Below are 21,760 nucleotides of genomic sequence, written 5' to 3' on the forward strand. Positions count from 1 at the left end.
TCAAGTTTAAAACTTGATCCAGTTATCATCTAATAGAAAACAATAATAATATCTCCTAACGAATGACTTTTGTTTAGCATTTTTTACTTATACATGTTGAATAACACTTAAAACAAACAACAGATACACTCTGTAGCTGTTCCTTTCTGAAGTGGCCCAGCACGGCCAGGTGGTTAAGGCATTCGACTCGTAATCCCAGGGTCCCGGGTTCGAATCCCCGTCACACCAAACATGCTCGCCTTTTTAGCCATGGGGGCGTTATAATGTTACGATCAATCCCACTATTCGTTGGTAAAAGAGTAGCCTAAGAGTTGGCGGTTGGTGGTGATAACGAGCTGCTTTCCCTCTAGTCTTACACTACTAAATTAGGGACAGCTAGCGCAGATAACTCTCGTCTAGCTTTCTCGAAATTATAAAAACAAACAAACAAAGTCGTCTCTAACTCAAACGTTGTTGTCGACGTTTTACTTTAAACAATAACAGTTTGAAGCATTGACATGACACAGCTTCTTTCTGTCAATGTTAAGAGTCGAAAAGGTCACTACGGTAACACGAAAGTTCGCATAACTTTGCCTAATTTAAGTAAAACTTGGTTGCCAGTTGCACACAACGTAAGGTTTCTATACATATTCATTTTGTTATTGTAAATAAATTTGTGTTCTTAGTTACTTGATCAGGTATAAATTATCGTGCTCAAGTATGATACTTGAATCATAGAGAACAAAAATAATAGCCTTTATTTGTTCTTTAATGTACACATAATATACATAAGTGTATATCAGATATTCATAGAAATATATTAAGGGTGATAATTAACGAAAATAAAACATATAACAGATGCTTTTACATGTAAGTTACATCACTGTACCCTGTGTTTGTGCAACAGTTCCACTAAATTGAGTGTGGTATGTAAACAACCTACTAAAATGTCACAACTGAAACTGTTCAGTACTAAACTATCATACTAATTGAAGGGAATATTTTTTTTGTTATTATATATATATCACAGCCACTACTGTCTCTGGATATAGATGAATCAAGAGTTATTAACTGGGTTAATTATTGACAAGCATAATAGGAACAAAACAAAATCACTGTATGTGGTACTAAATTCTAAACAGGAGTGAGATGGAAACACATTTGACTAATTGAATTAACTAAACGTGTTTTCACACACACGACACTTTTAAAGGTTAAAAATTCCAAAAGCTTGACGAGGAAAAATGATAAGACGTTAAATTTATAATTAAAAAGTGTTTAAAACACCATAAGTTGTTTGTGACACACAAAACAATGTACTTTAATGTACAAAATAATTAAAGACGACTTGAAGTGACATAAAAGTGCATTAATGTTGGAGATACAACGTTTTCATTAGCGATCCGTGATATTAATGTTGGACATACAACAATGTTTTCATCATCGATTCGTAACACTGATGTTGGACATACAACAATGTTTTCATCATCGATCCGTAACACTTACGTTGGACATACAACAATGTTTTCATCATCGATCCGTAACACTAATGTTGGACATACAACAATGTTTTCATCATCGATCCGTAACACTAATGTTGGACATACAACAATGTTTTCATCAGCGATCCGTGATATTAATGTTGGACATACAACAATGTTTTCATCAGCGATCCGTAACACTAATGTTGGACATACAACAATGTTTTCATCATCGATCCGTAACACTAATGTTGGACATACAACAATGTTTTCATCAGCGATCCGTGATATTAATGTTGGACATACAACAATGTTTTCATCATCGATCCGTGATATTAATGTTGGACATACAACAATGTTTTCATCATCGATCCGTAACACTAATGTTGGACATACAACAATGTTTTCATTAGCGATCTGTAACATTAATGTTGGAGATAAACAGTGCTTTCATCAGAGATCCATAATCTTAATCGTAAGAAAAAATATTTTAACTAAAATATCTAATTTTAAACTCGTGTAATTACGCTATATTCACGTATTGTTTTTGTATAGTTGTGGTATTTAATATCTTATGGCTATCAATAGTAACCGAAACAACAACAAGAGCTATGGTAAAAAAAAAAGAAAAAGTTAAACATGAAATTTTTACTTTGATTAAGTTAAAGTAAGAAAGAAAGTAAAATGTAAAAGGAAAGTGGGGGTCTTTAGTTAAAACAACACAAATGAAATAGTTGTTGATACGCAAGAGCTTGCTACACAACACTACATTCTTAAGCCTGAAGAGAACTTCTCAAGAGACTGATTGAAAGAGCTGTCCGATAAATGGAGATAAGGATTGTGTCGTTTCCCTACTCACACCGCTAGTTATTCTATCAGTAAATATCAAGGAAAACACAGCCACTAAATATTTTTAAATCTCTATCCGGCTTTGCTCGCTAGTTTGTTTGTTTGTTTATGAGAATATGGAATCATTTGGGGAAAGGGGTCAGAAGGTCCCAAGAAGTATAATTTTAGGAATTTTTATCCATTTCTTGGTTACATTTCAACTGATTTACGTGGGAGTTAATACAAAGATAGGCTTTGCAGGTCCCAAACAGAGATAGAGACAATTTTGGATTTGTTGTGTTTTGTTCTATTTTTCAGTGGGAAAAACAAAATGAACTATTCATGTTTATATCATCTAACGTACATGGGATTTGGTATAAAGACAGCTTTATTGCAGGTTACAAATAGTGTTATAGACAGGTTTGTTTCTATCGTGTTTTTCGCGATTTTTCTGGTGTCAAAACTGACCACGTTGTAATTGCAACATGATGCTGAAAACAGAGCTTGTTAACTCAGGATAAAATCTGACCCTTATTGAAAATACAGGTATCGTTCATCAAATTTTAATACCCAGAAATAAAAATAAAAATCTAAATATGAAGGGCTAAGTTTATCTTTCTCATAGTTCCACAAAGTGATTGTAATTACAAATAGCTGACTTAAGTTACTGGAGACAAAAGTAATGTTTTTTTCTTCAAATTTTGTAATGAAGAAAAATAAGGGTAAACAAAAACAAAGTATAATGTTTTATAATTCTTGTATGAGTGAAAGAAAAAAAAACAAGTAAAATTAAAAAAAGGAAGGCACATACTTTTTTTTTAGTTACCTAGAGTAAGATGTCATTATCTGCCAATAGATTTTTCACGATGAATGTGGATCATTTGTTGACAGAGGTAGTTTTAATGAATGATCTCTGTGGCACTCACTAGGTACCACTTGGTGTTTGCAAGCACCAACCAGATGTGACGATGCTTTCTGACCACTCTGAACTGGCTTCTGTTTGTCCTCCACCTACTGGTAACAGGGACACAGGAAGCTTAGATACTTTTAATTGGAGAATGGGTTGATGGTGGCTATTTGTAGTGTGTCAAAACTGAAGTTGGTTCTGTTTTCAGAAACTCTTTAATCGTAATTGGCACAGGTATTGGTAGCTCTAAGACTGAAAGGGTGTAGTTGTTGGTAGTATTTTGTGGTATAACATCCGACCATAGGGTTAGCAGCTGATGGCCAGGCAAGAGAATGTTTGTCATGGATAGCACTGGTTAATCTTACATATAGCTAAAGAGACAGATTTAACGCTTACCTTTTTATTATTCAAAATTAGAGTGGTCATCAGCAGAACAGAATAAAACTGGTGAATTATGATAAAGGGGTGGACAGAACAGTAAAAAAAGAACTGATGTTATTTAGAAAGGTTTGGATTGAGAATGCTTGAACGAACAGGCTTCTGAACTATCAGAAGTTTAGCTAGAGGTGCCTATATTGCCTATAGAAAAATAATGTCTTCCATTCACCATTATCTGTGAGCCTTTCCTCGTTGTCTGGGTATTTTGGTAGCATATATCACTAGCTATAGATTTTATTATCTGCAAATAATTTTTACTTGTTTACGAATATCATTATTTAATACAAATGAAATTATATATATATTCTTCATCAGCATTACTGAAAACCTTTGATAACACCACTGTTTTCCTCGGCGTAGTTTGAACAGTCTTGTCACTTTTATCTTTAGTGTGAACGATCTTGTTACTTTTATCTTTAGTTTGAACAGTCTCGTTACTTTTATCTTTAGTGTGAACAATCTTGTTACTTTTATCTTTAGTGTGAACAATCTCGTTATTTTTATCTTTAGTTTGAACAATCTTGTTACTTTTATCTTTAGTGTGAACAATCTCGTTACTTTTATCTTTAGTGTGAACAATCTTGTTACTTTTATCTTTAGTTTGAACAATCTTGTTACTTTTATCTTTAGTGTGAACAGTCTTGTTACTTTTATCCTTAGTTTGAACAATCTCGTTACTTTTATCTTTAGTTTGAACAATCTTGTTACTTTTATCTTTAGTTTGAACAATCTTGTTACTTTTATCTTTAGTGTGAACAATCTTGTTTCTTTTATCTTTAGTGTGAACAATCTTGTTACTTTTATCTTTAGTTTGAACAATCTTGTTACTTTTATCTTTAGTGTGAACAGTCTTGTTACTTTTATCTTTAGTTTGAACAATCTTGTTACTTTTATCTTTAGTTTAAACAGTCTCGTTACTTTTATTTTTAGTTTGAACAGTCTTGTTACTTTTATCTTTCCTGTTAAAATATCAATAATCAGTCAAACATTGGAGCTTCCAAAACTGAAAACAGTATTTTATCTAGATCAATGAAAGTGTTAAGCATGTCATATCGTCCTATTATATAGCACAGATCAGTAAAAACAGTCTACTTCACATGTTACAATATTAACATTCAGATAAAATGCTTTATATATTTCTTAATTTGATAATGTTTGACAACTTTATTTTCTGTTCAGTTGATTTTTGGATTAGGCAAGACTCTGATGAAAGATTTTACTTAATTTCTATATTCCTAAGCAGAGTCACATATATATATATTTGTTCACATATAATGTCCTATTCATATATATCAGCATCATTTATCATTATAAGTACTTACAGTGTCAGACAATTTGCCTGATGATTTATGCATAACACGTGTGTCAACTGTGACAGCTGCTCTCACCAACTATGGCTTGACAACTTCTACCAAATGCTGTACCACCATCAATGATCCAATAAACTCGACTCTTTCAATATAACGAAATTAATAATCGCAGGCACACTTAAGACTTCACATTCGTGCTTTCTGCTACAGCATAGACCATACAGACCTATACCGATGCATGATAAGTACGATATTCCACAGTAATATAGATTTAGTGTACGTAACAGCATTCCCACTATTCTCTGATTCACGTGACATGTTTATTTAACTTACGTCACATGTTTAATGTTCTTACATTGCAGCTTATAGTTCCACGGTCTGAATTGTACGAAGACGTGATTAGAACCATTTCAGTCAGGACTAAGATATTTCCATGACAAGGGTAAATATCAGAGCCATACCCAGTCCGAACACTTTTAACTCCTTCATTATTATACAGTTGCATTTGTTCTGCTATGTAGTGCATAAATGCACTTAGACATCTATCTTTAAGAGTAGAAATACTGCAACGGTGATTAACACAAAATCAGCAAAAAACGTTGTTGTGCTGTCCCTCTTCCAAGTACTTTCTAATGGAGTTGACCAAGTTTCTGAAGGCTGTATTACACTGTATTTTAAAATGTACTGTGTATATATAATGTAATACCTATACCACTAGTGACCTGAGGAAGCCTGCAGGGTGGTTGTTTTGTTGAGAATATAGTGGCGAGCTATTCTTTTTTGAACCAAATGTCAATTTGGTCTCAAAAACGATATCAACATATTGAGCCGGCAAATCACTAATTTTCCATTATAGTATTGAATCCAGAATTGTTGCACAATCCTAAAAACAAACAAACAAAAACAAGCTCAGGTGTTCTGAAAGTCACGCGTTGCTTTCAGACGCAACCTAAGCTAATTACAATTATTTTTACTTCATTTGTCACGTTGACCACTCCAAGAGGAAAGAGAATAACCGTATTATCCATAATTAAAGTTTAGTATGGAGGAAATATCACAACTAGGACAAATAACTGTTCGAAGAAGTGAGGTCTATTTTCTGGACAAAAAACAGTGCGTTTCATTCACTGATTTCATCACTCCAACAGACAAAGGTAACGCACTAGACTCAGTGTTTGTAATACCACTGAATGCGAGGCATTGTGAAATCTTGATTTTTTTTTGCAATCTTTAAGAAAATAGTCCAGGCCTATCTCAGCTGCAATTCACAAAGGTAACGTCTTACTTCCAGTGGTATCCAACACTAGGCTGAAACAATCATGGTGGCAGGAGCAGGGTGTAATATTCGTGTCCAGAGGTCCTGACTTTGGATAAATGTTTGGTCCTTTCTTTGAAAGAAGAACTATATGTCTCCAATAGAAATTTATCTTGCAGTTCTGCAAATATCTAGAGTTCTCCAGGATACAGTGTGTTCGAAACATCATGGTTCTCAGATCAAAGAGTCTCTCACTGATTCTCAATCCACCATGTTTGAGGTTTAAACTCAGGAGTTAAACCTGCTCAATAACTCCGGAAGTCTCAGGTTTGTATTACTGACGAAAGACCAACATCAAGGAGAAGGAGTTCCCAAGACCTTGCTAGTTTCTCAACCTCTTGTTCATAAGTCTTTTGACTTGTGGAAAACAACATTTCCCTTGGTATAAAGTTCAAAGCTTTATGCAACACGTGAATTACGAGTTTGTGTTTTAGGTTTTTCAGAACAAGTTCACAAAATATGTTCTCTGCGCTTTTCCCACTATGGTGAATCGAACCCCAATTTTAGCATTGTAATTCCGGTCATTTACTTCTGATCTATCGAGGACAAGAGCTAAGAACAATATAGAAAAATACACCTGACAAGAGCTGAAGAAATTCAGTAAAAACAGACTCTGTAACTATGTGACAAAAATCTTAACTTACTAGTTAATCCTGTGGCTGGATGTTAGTTTACTAGAACTATGAGTCCGAGGGTCCTTGGTGTCAAAGAATCGGCTTCCTAGTTTGTGGTCATTGGTACATTATGGTACTGGCTACTGTTTCGATTAGACAAAAGTATTTCAAGATTTATTGGTGGGTACTGTTGACTAGCTGCCTTTTCTCTAATCTGTCAGTTAAAATGCAGAGAGGGCTTTGTGCTGGTAGCCTTGCGTGGAAATTTTAAAGCAAATAGACGCTCTGGAAAATTCGCAGTTGCATAGATTACGTTACAGGGAAGAAGAGAAGATGTAATCACAAAAAGAATTGCACAAAACACTACCCAGAATTAATTTTAACTGTAATTACAAAAAGAATGGTACGAAACACTACCAAGAATTAATTTTAGCTATAATTACAAAAGAATTTGTTCAAAATGCTACCTAGATTTAATTTTAACTGTAATTACAAAAAATGGTACGAAACACTACCAAGAATTAATTTTAACTATAATTACAAAAGAATTTGTTCAAAATGCTACCCAGATTTAATTTTAACTGTAATTACAAAATATGGTACGAAACACTATCTAGAATTAATTTTAACCGTAATTACAAAAAAGTTTAATACAAAACACAACCCAAAATTGAATTTAACTTTCATTACAAAAAGAATTGCACAAAACACTACCCAGAACTAATTTTAACTGTAATTACAAAAAGATTGGTACAAAACACTACCTAGAATTAATTTTAACTGTAATTACAAAAAGAATGGTACGAAACACTACCAAGAATTAATTTTAACTATAATTACAAAAAGAATGGCACAAAACATAACCCAGAATTAAATTTAACCGTAATTACAAAAAGATTGGAACAAAACACTTCTCATAATTAATTTTAACTATAATTACAAAAAGAATAGTACAAAGTGCAACCCACGATTAATTTTGGATTTCTGAGTTTCATAATAGCAAGTTATCCATATTACAGTACTTATCTTACCATATGTTAGAGCTGTGATGATATGTATTCCCCAATCTCACGCACGTGTGCAGAAACATGAAAAACTGTAGGAGATAATTACACATTCGTTTAGCTAAATTAACAAATCAAACATTTACGTGGTGTGTTTAATATAATATCTCGTATAAATCAGCTAATTAGATTTGTCGCAGTTTTCATAAATAGACATCAACATAAATATACTACGATTACTAACATATCAGGATACATAATGAATGACGTTTGATTATACATATAAAATACATTATAAATACAACACAGAAGACTGAACATACAACAGTAAGACAAGTTTGCTGGTTGACCACTTCTTCTGAATTATGAATAAAGTTTATTCAACATTCAAAATAAATAACACTATGCAACAAAATTTTTACTTTTTCTTGTTCCTGGGCAGAAAGTGTTATTTATCAATAGCTTATGCCTAATGTAAATGGAAAAGACCTATTTTTCTCTTCAAACTTTGCTTTTGTGACATGGGCAATGAAATTTTCACATTTACCCATTTTTCCAGAACATTCCAGGTAGATTCAGTGCTGGGTAGCTGATAGAGAATTTTCTCGAACTTACAAGAATTTACAAGAACTTTCTAGAATGTTGTAGAACTTACGAGAATTTTCTAGAACTTTCCATAGTAATATATATATACAGGGGCTCACCACTCACCACTTAAGTTTAGTTTTAGCTGCCTAAGTGAACACATAGACCTATCTGATTTTATCAGAGATGGCATCAAGAAGCTGCAAGCATTCTCCAGACGCATTCTGCTAAGTATGTGGCCAATTTATCAAGACAAGGGCGAAAAAGTACTCTGTGACAGCATCTGCTAAAAATATGTGAAGCCTGCAAGGCATATTTCGACATCCCTGTCGGGGATCAAGACAAACCCTGGGCACCTCATTTTACCTGCGAGCACTACAAAAAAATTCTAGAAGGTAAGACGGACAATTTTTGCTTTCTTGAATAGTAAGATTTTATATTATACACATTTTAGATTTTTTTAAAATTCGATGCACCTCAAAGAGGAATACAACAGCGTCAAGACCTTGCTAGAAGCCTTGAAGTATGATGATAATGGCTGGGAGGTTATCGGAGACTTCAAATGGTGGCATTTCTGATGGGTCTCTAAGGAGGCTTTACAAAATTTCCTGTTATCTTTGCCTTTGGGACAGCAGGGACATTGCAGCGTACTATAACAGGAAGCACTGGCCACAACGGACCGAGTTCTCTGTGGGGAGGCACAATGTTAAGTGTCAGCCACTAGTGGACCTCCAGAAGGTGTTGTTACCACTACTGCACATAAAATTGGATCTTATGAAACAATTTGTCATAGCTCTTGATAAGGAGTCTGCAGCTTTCAAGTACTTTCGAGACTTCTTCTCTAAGCTGTCTGTGACAAAGGTCAAAGCTGATATCTTCGTTGGACCACAAATAAAGAAGATCCTGGAATACACAGAACTCCTCAAGAAGCTCAGTAGGAAGGAAAAAAGCTTGGGGCAGCTTTGTCGTAGTGGTTCGGGGCTTTTTGGGCAATCACAAGGCCGAAAATTATGTGGAACTGGTTGAGGCTCTGTTGAAGAACTACGGCAAAATGGGTTGCAGGGTGTCCCTGAAAGTTCATATACTTGACGCTCATCTTGATAAATTCAAGGATAACATGGGAGCATACTCAGAAGAAAATGGCGAGAACTTCCACCAAGATATACTGGACTTTGCACACCGCTACCAAGGAACGTATAACGAAAACTATTTGGGGCTGATACGTGAAGCTGATTTACATTACAGTCGCAAATTTCGAAAAACTACTCACTTCTAAACATTTTTGTTTAACTTTAGTATAAATACATAAATGAATAAATTTTGATTCATATGTCGTTTTATTCAGACCTCATGTAAATGAAAATGTGCAAATTTACCCGTTTTTACTTAGAAAATAGTTTAATTTCTAAATTTCATTATCCAGGTCGTAAAAGCTAAGTTTGAAGGGAACAATGGCTATTTTCTCTAGTCTTGATATTTGGCTGAATATCATGTATCAATATGCAGTTTTGTCATTCTGTAATGTTATCGGTATGTTATTATTTGAGTTGTAGAAATTCACACAGGCCTTTTACCAATGTTTACTGAATTAAAGAGAAAGACAATAACTACAGGGTTTGATATCCTGAAATATGATAAAGCAGGTGTTAGATAACTTTTATAATAAATAATTTCAGCCATCTTTAAGGAAGTTAAAAACGTAAGTTATAATGAAATAGTGTGATACATGATATTCATGTATACTTTTTAATGTATTGAAACTATGAATGTTTTTAACCATATGCATGAGATGGCATTTGGTACACAATGTCTGGTGTTATAAGAGTTTAATTAATTTTAGTAAGTTAAATAAAAAAATTCAGGCAGCTTACTGATATCATATTCATGACGAAAATAAATTATTTTCCGTTTACAATTAATAAATGACGCAAATATAGCAGGCTTTATCATTTTAACACTTCCCTTAGGAGTCAAGGGGCGTCTTGACACTATAATTTATTGAATATTAAAGTTAACTTCAATCCAGAAACTCCTATGGTTTTGGATGTATCTTTAAAACACAAATTTTCATTTTTTAAATTATAATACTTAAATTGAAATACACCATCCTGAAGTCTCCATACTAACTAGTAGTAAGGTCTTCCTGCTGGGAGTAAATTTAATATATATCATTAAGCCACATTCTCAGCGTCATTAATTAACCCATTGCCTACCTTTTATGTTTAGCTTTCAATTGATATACGAACCATTTCACCTGTGATTTGGTAGGGAAGGTAGAAACACCGCGACAGTCAGCAGTAGGATGAAGACAGGAACACTTTGAAAGTAGCTACAAGCATGACATTGTGCTCGGCTTGCTGCGCAATATTTACTAATATCTAATCAGTTTGTGAATAATTTTACGTGCCATCTGAGTACTTCCATGTTTCTTGTGCTTGACCGTTAAGATTTTGATGTCATGACGGATTTCAGTCATCTTACCACCTCAAATCTCTTTTCGCATCTCCAACGCTAAAAAGTCCAAACATTTTCAGTTCAAATTAAGAAAAACTGGGTTGGGTAAGTTTTTTTTTCAACAAAAATGTTCCCCACTAGCTCGTGAGAGGCATGATAACATCATTAGTTCTGGGGTACAGCTCTGGATTTCATTGCTGGCGAGCGATACCACGAAATATTTCTCCTACTCATGAGCAAGTGCATTATAAATTGTTTGTGAAAATATTTTCATATCGGATCTCCATTCCCCAAGTGGGTCAGGGGTAAATTTGCAAAGGTTTGTTTGTTTAGAATTAATTACAAAGCTACACAACGGGCTATCTGTATTCTGCCCACCACGAGTATCGAAACTCGGTTTCTAGCTGTCTGAGTCTGCAGACATACCGATGTGCTGCTGGGAAGCAAATATGCGAATGCCCGAGCTCAGATAGCCCATTGCGTTGTTTTGAGCTAAAAAACCAATAAACAGAAAAACAACAAAAACGGATCTCCAATGCAGTTGCAGGAGAGTTATTCCTGCATAAAACTAAGCAGCATTCTGTGTTTAATGCACTAGCATTCATGTACTAACACTGTAAAACTTCATACATTAAACAAAAGTACGTTGCACAGAAGTTTTAATCTACAGTGCAATGTTCATTAGACTTATTACCAGTTTAAGTATAGTATAAGCACATATCACCACAAAAACTACATGAATTGAAAAAAATTCACACACACACACCTGCACACACACATATTCACAAGAGCAATCGTTAGGTTTGAATTGAACACAAGGCTACATGAGGGCTATTTGTTTATTTGTTTGTTTGTTTGTTTTAAATTTCGCACAAAGCTTCTCGAGGGCTATCTGTGCTAGCCGTCCCTAATTTAGCAGTGTAAGACTAGAGGGAAGGCAGCTAGTCATCACCACCCACCGCCAACTCTTGGGCTATTCTTTTACCAACGAATAGTGGGATTTATCGTCACATTATAACGCCCCCACGGCTAAAAGGGAGAGCATGTTTGGTGTGATGTGGACTCGAACCCTCGACCTTTACATTACGAGTCGAACGCCTTAACCTACCTGGCCATGCCGGGCCGTCACATTTAAAGTTATTACAGTCGTTATGTTTACACATTTTTTAACAATGTTTACTCGATGTTTTTATTGACATACGGTTAAAATTTCATCTTTCTAAATAGTATAGTAAGTTCACATAAAACTCCGGTGTTCTTATACTTGTTACGAGGATAAATTTAGGTTTTAGGGTTAACAAGGGAGGACAGGTCCACATACTTTTCAAGGATAGAATATTTTCATACTCTTCTCAAAGACAAAAACTGACCGTCATTCACCTGCGCTTCTGAAAACAAAGTTACGCCAATGGGCACGCGGAGAAATACGTGCTTGGTGGGCCGTCTATGTTGCATTATGAATGTATCTTCTTAAGATATACAATAAAATGTTTCTGTATTATTTTACTCTCATGTGGTAATAACGTATGGTTATTGTTGCTAATTTTCTTTTATGCTGTTTTTATCTTTAATTTTGGCCGTTCTCTTCGTGGTTTTTTGGCATGTACCAAATGCAACACATTGTTTTTTTAGCACTGACTGTTTGGTTAAGCTAATAACTTATAATAGTGGGAAGCGCTGCTCCCATACACCAAAATATACAGGACTGTGCAAACGTTTTATGGTGAGAGTAATTATAATTCCTTGTAATTTTCATACTTATAACACAGGTATTCCATAAGGGTTCTGTTTGAATGCACATACTGATCAAATTTAGGGTCTGAAGCGAGTGTCATGATGTCCCATGTAGTGTCTTAACTATATTGTTTGTTTGTTTTTTGAATTTCGCGCAAAGCTACTCGAGGACTATCTGCGCTAGCCGTCCCTAATTTAGCAGTGTAAGACAATAGGGAAGGCAGCTAGTCATTACCACCCACCACCAACTCTTGGGCTACTCTTTTACCAACGAATATGGGATTGACCAAAACGTTGTAACGCCCCCACGGCTGAAAGGGCGAGTATAATTGGTGTGACGGGGATTCGAACCCGTGACCCTCGGATTACGAGTCGAGTGCCTTAATCACCTGGCCATGCTATATGGAAAGAAGCAAGCAAGGAACGAGCATATGGTACTGGTATATGCTAAAAGAAATGAATTTAATGGCACTACACAAATAAACCTTGCAAAAACAGCGTTTAAATTTTGTTGTCATGCCACAGCTCAAAAAACATAGAGAAAAGTCAGTGTAGTATAGAATTTCCATAAACGACAAATTTCTGCAGACTTGAAATGCTCCCAAACACTGTCAAGTACACCTTAGGTTGTGAAACCGAGACAGGTAAATTAGAAAATATGAAAGAACACCTGAACTCAATGTTAAGTTTCTTCGTTTATGCAGCCTTCATGATGGAAGAAAGACTGGTCTTAAACATGAGATAAATGATCATGTGCCAAATGACAGAAAAGTGTCAACGAGAATGTAATATTTAGTCATGTTAAGAAACCCTGACTTCAGTGTCCAAATATTGTCAAGAGACTGAAACTTGCCAAAAAAAACACAAAGAAAACAAACCCAAAACAAATTGAACTGATTGGAAAAGGATGTTGAGTCGAAGTTTGAGATATTTGGTTTAAAGCGTAGGTTGTAGTCCGGCGAAAAAAAAAGGTGAAATATACTCATCTCAAACCGTAGCACATACCATGAAGCATGGTAGAGGAAGTTTCATGGTTTTGGGTGTTTTTCTGTCGAAGCAACATAAGATTTTTGCAAAATGTTTGGAATAATGGACCCGTGCAAGTTCCATCAGATACTGATCCGTCATTGTATACCCAGTGGTTTGCACATTATTGCTGAAGAATTCTACCACCAAGAGGATAATGACACTAAACACTCATCCAACCTATGCTAAGCTAAGAAAGAAGCTGCTGGAATCATTCAAATAATGCAATGGCTCCCACAAATACAGTGCCGTCCCTCTACACTACTAAATTGAGGACGGCCAGCACAGATCGCTTTCGTGTAGCTTTGCGCGAAATTTCAAACAAACCAAACTATTGTAAAATCTGGATGTTTAGCAAACACCACCCCTTCTCTTTGTAACTCCTTCGTGGTCCACTGAAAGTGAGTAGGAAGAACAGAGCAGTAGCAGTTTAAAGTGCTAATTGGTAGAGTTCAAAAAACATTATGGTTACTTGTATGCAACGATCGACGTTGTAATGATCTAAAGAAGCATCTGAGCTCACAAGACTGAATACACTTAGTGTTTACGTGTTATAATTTGTGAGTCTATCTTTCTGTACTGAAAATTCGTTGTTTTTTTTATAGAATTCACTTCTCGTGAACATTATGGTTAAGACAAAAATAAATCTTGCGACCTCGCTAATCTCGAGCCACGCCCAATCCAATACGTCATTTCCATAACTTTCACCACTGGTGGTTTACCGGTAAATTTAAGGGCTTATATAGCTCATAATACGGTTTTTCGGGCAAAGTAGCGATAGCTTATTTGTATAGTTACAGAAACAAAGAAAACTATTACGTTGATTCTGCAATGAGAAGCTGGAAAAATATCGCAGCGCCACCTAGTAGACGTTTTATAAAGTTAGTATACGGTGAAGCGTGCATGTACTTTCAAAACAACTGCTTGTGTAACTGTATAGCGACTAACGGTGCATTCAGAAGTTCGTGTGTATTGGTCGTTTTTATGGTTTGTTTTCTTCCGTTAAGTCCTCGATACGGTTGCTAGTGAGGCTCTCGCGCTCTGTTCTTTGCGTCATTGTGTATTCATTGCAGAAATCAGCGGTAAATGTACTTCGTGTGCAGGTAGTATCAACTCTCGTGAGGAGCGCTTAGAATAGGCAGAAGACAGAAAACACCATGAATTGAAGTATATGAGCGACTCGTTGTTAATCTGGAATAATCTCTACACGTACTTTCAAATAAAAGCTGTGCGAAGGTTTTACTTGTTTAAGTGCTTAAATTAATGGAAACGTGCAGTTATTCCTGTAGGTTTATTACACTCAGAAACAATACTGGAGATAGGAAAGGTTGTCTGTGTCACGTACTAGCTGCGCTAAATAGCCTTACAAGCTCTAATCTATGTTAGTTGCACGGGCTTGGATGGCAGAGGTTCACGCGGTCAGAGTTCATGGAGAAAAGTGATGTCGTGCGTGTTCTTTCGAGATGGACGCGAATACAAATAACCAGCAAGAAGTAACATCTTCGAGCCACTTGGACAGTGGACGTGCTACAAATCACAAGAGTGAAGAAGGTAATTTCTTAATTTCATACATCTGAAGAAAACATCAGTTTTGATTTACGTTATGATCTATGTCGATTTTCATAAATTAATACTCATTAATGTGTATAGTTAAGTACAAAAAAACAAACAAACCCAGATCATAGATTATAAGACAATTTCGGTACTTGATCTTCTATGTGTTCATACGACATCTGCTTTTAATTCTTGACATTAACGTGACATCTAACCGTCGGCATAAAAAATTAATTTAGGAAGCTAAATAATTTATATTATTTGAAACATTACTGAGATATGTTGAAAAAAAAATCAATTAATATTTGTGAACTCTGCTCTCTATTATACATTCCCGGAGTTAGCTTTCATAATTTATTGCTATAATAGTCATTTTAATTTGATAACTTTTATTCTTACGTATTCAAGACTGACATACACGTTTCTTTAGAACTGTATAAACAACTTGAATTATAAATACTCAAGTTCAGAAAACAAAATCGCATACTGTAAAGAAATAATTCTATTATAGAAAAACAATTAGTTTTGTAATTTATGAGCTTTATTTATTTCGGTTTCTCTTTATGAAACCTAAACGATTCAACCCTTTTAGCTGGTACAACGGTAAGTCTACGGATTCACAGCGCTAAAATTAGGAGTTCGATTCCTCTCGGTGGACTCAGAAGATAGCCCGATGTGGCTTTGCTATAGGAAAACACACACACTCACTCAACCGTTTTAATTAATTTCTTCAGTTTTTTTCAGCCGTAAAAGTGTACTCAGTAATGGTAACTAAATAATATGGAAAGTAACTGGCGGGTATTGCTGCACGTGTTGTTCGAAACAGACATTTGAATTTCTAAAGTTGCGTGTTTTTCTGAATATTTTAATACGTTTTTACTTTGTTGTTATAAAATAGAAGAAGAGCATTGCAATCACAATCTTACTCAATTTTATTTTATGTTGTAAACTGTTTCACGTGACATTTGACATCCCCATATGACTGCAAACGCGCCTATAAATATCAGACATTATATTAGAAAATTATTATTGCCGGTCACTCATTTTAGCATGTATTATATTAATTTTACACAATTTCGGCATTTTATGTAAAAGCCTATAACTGAGTGATTGTTTGAAACAGTTGAGTTATTAATCTCTCGTACTGTGGTCTGTTTCCAGGTGTCATCTTAACGTGCTTTAGTCCAGTTTAAAAAAATGTAGTTCTATTCGTGCTTGATCCAATACTGAACAAGTATATAACGATATGCACTAGAATTATAATTTACCATTTGTGTGATCTTTTATTTTTAAATCAACCGTCAAACATAAGAGTTATGTTGTATATGTGGTAATTGTGGTTTGTTTTGAATTTCGCGCAAAGCTACACGATGGCTATCTGCGTTAGCTGTCCCTAATTTAGCAGTGTAAGACTAGAGGGAAGGCAGCTAGTCATCATCACACACCGCCAACTCTTGGGCTACTCTTTACCAACGAATAGTGAAATTGACCGTCACATTATTACGACCCACGGCTGAAAGGGCGAGCATGTTTGGTGTGACGAGGATTCGAACTCTAGACCATCAGATTACGAGTTGAGTGCCTTAACTATCTGGCCATGCCGGGCCTGAGTAATTGTGATTAATAAAAAATATAATGCACAAAGACCATACATATAACATACACTCCACCACTATATAAAGCCTTGTCTTGTTCTGAGGGTCGCAGGTTCGAATCTCCCGTCCCATCAAACATCCTTGTCTTTTCATCGGTGGAGGCGTTAATATTTTACGGTGAATTCCACTATTCGATGATAAAAGAGAAGCCTTCTAGTCTTAGACTGCTAAATTATGGACGGCTAGCGCAGATAGCCGTCGTGTAGCTTACGCGAAAAACGAACTTTCAATACATCAGAGTTCAGAATTACCGAAGAAGGATGGTATAACACAGTTACAAGTGGTGAATTGATTGACAGATTTGGCTTCATATTTACTTAGTAATAATTGTCTTACTTATGTCGTCTAAAGTGGTATCAAATTATTGTAAATAATCAGGAACTGCTTATGTGCACGTGTGATATTTAAAGATAAATATTTGTGGTCTGAGTATATATTACATTAGAGGATTTTATGAAAGAAAGTTTTGTGGTTTTAACGTCATAATATAATTTTTTTACATTTATAATTATTTTGTTTAAATATACATCAACTAGACATAAAAATCTAACTTATAAAAAGTACCAAAAATTGTACATAAATAACTCATTGTCAAAAAACCGTAAGTTTCAATGTATCATAGAAATGAAACACTATATAGTAGAAACAGGTCAATCATCAGTATGTTTCTTCTTGTTGTTGTTATATTTCAGTATGTACCTTTATTAGTGAAAGATAGCAACAACGATCTAATGTAGAATCCATAGGCGTATGGTCTATCCAGTTTGATAAACATAAGGTTGGGCAAAGTAATCATAAATGTTTCAGATAATTAGGCCTAATTGATATAATACTGTTTTAGAGGTACAAATTATAGTTTTCAAGAAAGTTATTTTCTCTATATTTGTGAGGACTATTTCTTTACAATTCTAACAATTGGAAATTTTATAAAAATAAAAGTAAAACATGGACATAATTTGTTCTGAAAAACAATTGAACTTTATTAATCTACTTTTTGTTATAAGATTTCAAGAAATAATTTGCTAAACTTCAACCTTGTTTCTATATTATTTTGTAAAAAACATTCTATTTTATACAATTAATTAGTGATAATACCAACATTATGGGTATCGTTAAGCGCTGAATCTGTCCCATCGAGTCACAAACAAATAACAACAACTAAATGTGAGAGAAATACTATTTTAATGACATTAAGTAATTTTGACCATAATACATGTCTGACATAGCAGTGGAATATCATATGTGTACAGGGAATATCAGTTCCATAAACGTAGTTAATATCGCCCCCGCTAGTACAGCGGTATGTCTACGGATTTACAACGCTAACATCAGGGGTTCGATTCCCCTTAGTGGGCTCAGCAGATAGCCCGATGTGGCTTTGCTGTAAGAAGATAAAAACACTCAGATAATACCGATCGTATCTGTTACTGAAAATCACAAGGTATTTAATGATAATACGATCTAAAGTTGCGCTTTAACCTAACAGATATAAGGAAAGTCACTTTACAGTAGTCCACAGTAGAGTATGAAACTGATGGTTGGAAGGAACGACGATGCTGTGAGTTGGAAGACGTTAGTTTGTAGAACTTTGAGGTTTTCGTGGAACGTGGTCTTCCGAAAGCTCGAATGCTTTGCGGTACAGCAACATTTGTATGCAATTCCAACCTGTAACGGCTATTGCAAATGTTTCTGACACTGTTGAGTGCGGGCACGGCATGGCCAAGCGTGTTAAGGCGTTCGACTCGTAATCCGAGGGTCCCGGGCTCGAATCCCGGTCGCACCAAACATGCTCGCCCTCCCAGCCGTGGAGGCGTTAAAATTTAGCAGACTAGAGGGAAGGCAGCTAGTCATCACCACCCACCGCCAACTCTTGGGCTACTCTTTACCAACGAATAGTGGGATTGACCGTCACATTATAACGTCCCCACGGCTGAAAGGGCAAACGTTTGTTGTGAGGGGGAAGTCTGAGGTACACTGTCTTTTATTGACTTATAATCATTATAAGTTTAGTTTATTCTGTTTACCCTATAGCTTTCAAACCGCTTTGGAACTGGTTCTCTAACACAAGTTATATATAAAGCTTATCTTATTATTTCCCATGACCTATGGTATTAAATGTCTTAGATAAATCTATGAACAATGCAAAAGTAAAAAGAGTTGGTTGTTTGAACGTTCAATTCACAGTCTGCGGGTATCAGGATCGAAACTGTCGCTGAACGTGTTCGCCCTTTCAGACGGGGGGTGTTTTAACGTTACAGTCAATACTACTATTCACTGCTAAAAGATAGTCAAAGAACTGGCGGTGAGTGACGACGACAAGTGTCACCACGATATTACATGACTTTGAAATTAGGAACGGCTAGCACATTCCGACACTCAGTTACACGACCCCTTTCAAACATGTGGTTAGCTTCCGGTCAGTTACCTCTTTCTTTCTTTGTGAACCTGACGATGACCGAAGAAGGTCGAAACGTTGTTCGCTCTTTTACGTAAAATATTTTCTCAACCCAAACGAGCAGTTTTGACATATATAAAAAGACTTCTAATAACTTTAGTATTTGTTTTCTGGAGTCCATGTTGATATGATCACACCGCATTCAGTTAAAATATGGCCATAGTTTATTTGCTACGTACTTTTAAATTACAGTGTCAAGAGTGGTACATTAGCTGTTGTGCTATAATTACTACGGTAAGTCTTTAGTTTTACAACGCTAAAATCAGGGGTTCGATTCCCTTGGTGGACATAGCCGATGTGGCTTTGCTATAAGAAAACAACAACACTCACACACACTGTTTGTTCCCTATCTGCCTTATCATTTTTGCATTATACACAGTTGTTTTCAAAAACATTTATTTTTTACTTTATAAGATTTTACTTTATTGAAATTGTTACTCATGCGGAGGATCTCTAGTTCATACCATTTGTATAAACTCCACCCTTTCAGCTGGACGTGACCTTTAACCCAGGAAAACGTTGAGACAGAGGCATAATCAGTGAAGTTTTAGCTTTATGGAGTGGCTATAATTTTGTATGTATAATCTTAGCCCAAGGCAAAAATTAACGTAAATTTACTGCAATCCACTGTAACAGCACTACATCCGTACTGACAATTAATCAGGAAAGAGATTTTTGCCGAATGGAGAAATTGACACGATGAATTCGACTAAATGACAAAACTGTGGATTAATTTCGGTCGTGGGCAGAATGTATGGACAGTGTCAAAGAGACATCATGTAATACAGAAGCAGCACATGCAGTTATTTTACTCGATTATCCTGCTAGATGCACTTTGAACATGAAATATGATGATGTACACGCCTTCAGCTTTTATCACGTGAGCTGATTACGTAATAATACAACAAGGCTTTTTTTTTTTTTTGACACTTCACCAGAGTATTGGCGGTTTTATTTCGAAACCCCTCTATTGCATTTATTCATAATGATGGGCTCTTAGGAACCATTGAACAAAATTGTAAACCCTGTATATGACTGAGACTTTACATTTGATATGCTCAATAAAACGCTTCCCAGTGGCATAGCGATATGTCTGAGGACTTACAACGCTATAAACCGGGTTTCGATACCAATAGTGGGCAGAGCACAGATAGCCCATTGTGTAGCTTTGTGTTTAACTACAAATAAAGAAAACAAACTTAAACGACGATACGATTTAATGTAATTTAGATAACGTATTATGACTGTTAGCTTGTTAGACCCAAGTAATATATTACAAGTATATTCTACAATAACTAGGTAAGCTTGTCTGAGGAAACTAGTGTTTATTTTGGTAATGACATTTTCAAGTGTATATTATAGTCCTATAATTATGACATTTTTGTAGTTTATTTTATAGTAATAATATTATGTCATAAACTTGAGCAATTTACGCTCGTGTTTCCAGTTGGTAATGAAGGAATATCTTCAACACCAAATCATCAATAATATAACTTAAATACTCAAGTAAGAACGAATGGAAATACTTCGCAAGAAGTACCATTAGATATTTAAAGTTATCTTGTTGGTTCGCCAGCTCTAAGGTTAATCCAAATCAAATAATTATAAGAATAATTAATAAATAAGCAGTGTTAATTGTTCAATTAATAATACTGTATTATGAATTCTCGTATATAAAAGTCGAATTTGTAAATGTCTTAGAATTTGTAATGAGTGCAGCTCACGCGCTTAATCCAATTTACACTCGTGTTGTCAGTGAAAATTGATAATATATATGTATATATACGTTTGTGTATGTATGTGTGGCACCTAGATCACTACAATGTTTGTTGTATTCCAGCTGGTTTGATGAGTGAAAGATATTATCAGCACTAGATATAGTGTGGTTGACATGTCATAACATCTACTTCTTTGTTTTCACTCTTGGGTTTTTATAATTAATAATTTGATCGATGAAAAACGTCTGTTCTGGTTTTTCTCTTGCGTAACTCGAAATGTATTTTTACGGATTTTTGCATATGAAAGGCGAAGCTATGCAGGTGTTTGTTTGTATAGCATGACTAGGAGGCTAGTTCGTTTGAATATATTTGTTGTTTAGAGACTGACATGGGTCATGCGCAGTGTCCTAAGATGTTTTGATAAAGTAATGTTTATAAGAAAGTTTTGTATTTCTCTCCAAACAAACATGGGGCAAGACAGAGGTTAATGACCTCAGTGAAATACACACCAATCCGTGAGCTCAGCAACACGACTCTTCCCTTTGTGAATTTTTTTTATTCGTGGAACAGTTTTATTTCGTATTATTAATGAAAATAATATTTCGTAATTACAGATCCATAGACTACTTTTTTATTAATGTAAACTTTAATTCATATATAACACTAAATTTAATATTTGTATTAGTGGGTTTAATGTTTACAT

General features: G+C 35.1%; 2 protein-coding genes across 11 annotated transcripts in view; one reads left to right on the forward strand and one right to left on the reverse strand.

Annotated features, from left to right (window-relative positions):
* Positions 1-5,226, reverse strand: part of LOC143244454 (uncharacterized) — a 57,055-nt gene extending 51,829 nt beyond the window's left edge. For 3 of the 5 annotated variants that reach the window (XR_013025096.1, XR_013025092.1, XR_013025102.1), the window contains exon 1: positions 4,956-5,226. Coding sequence is in view for 1 of the 5 variants with exons in the window: in XM_076489145.1 (XP_076345260.1) it covers positions 1,482-1,877; positions 4,956-4,988 (429 nt within the window). In the remaining 4 variants the exon portion in view is untranslated. Of the gene's footprint in view, positions 1-727; positions 1,878-4,955 lie in introns of those variants that run through there. The other 2 variants (XR_013025101.1, XM_076489145.1) reach the window with 2 other exon arrangements.
* The window catches only part of LOC143244435 (ecdysone-induced protein 78C-like), a 185,898-nt gene that overhangs the window by 25,610 nt on the left and 138,528 nt on the right, over positions 1-21,760 (forward strand). Inside the window, exon 1 of one of the 6 annotated variants that reach the window (XM_076489111.1) lies at positions 14,496-15,226. The exons of 1 other annotated variant lie outside the window; for it this stretch is intronic. Coding sequence is in view for 1 of the 5 variants with exons in the window: in XM_076489121.1 (XP_076345236.1) it covers positions 15,139-15,226 (88 nt within the window). In the remaining 4 variants the exon portion in view is untranslated. Of the gene's footprint in view, positions 1-14,495; positions 15,227-21,760 lie in introns of those variants that run through there. 4 more of the 6 variants (XM_076489102.1, XM_076489092.1, XM_076489084.1 and 1 more) reach the window with 4 other exon arrangements.

Source organism: Tachypleus tridentatus, chromosome 1 (genome assembly GCF_004210375.1).
Source record: "Tachypleus tridentatus isolate NWPU-2018 chromosome 1, ASM421037v1, whole genome shotgun sequence".
Classification (NCBI taxonomy): domain Eukaryota; kingdom Metazoa; phylum Arthropoda; class Merostomata; order Xiphosura; family Limulidae; genus Tachypleus; species Tachypleus tridentatus.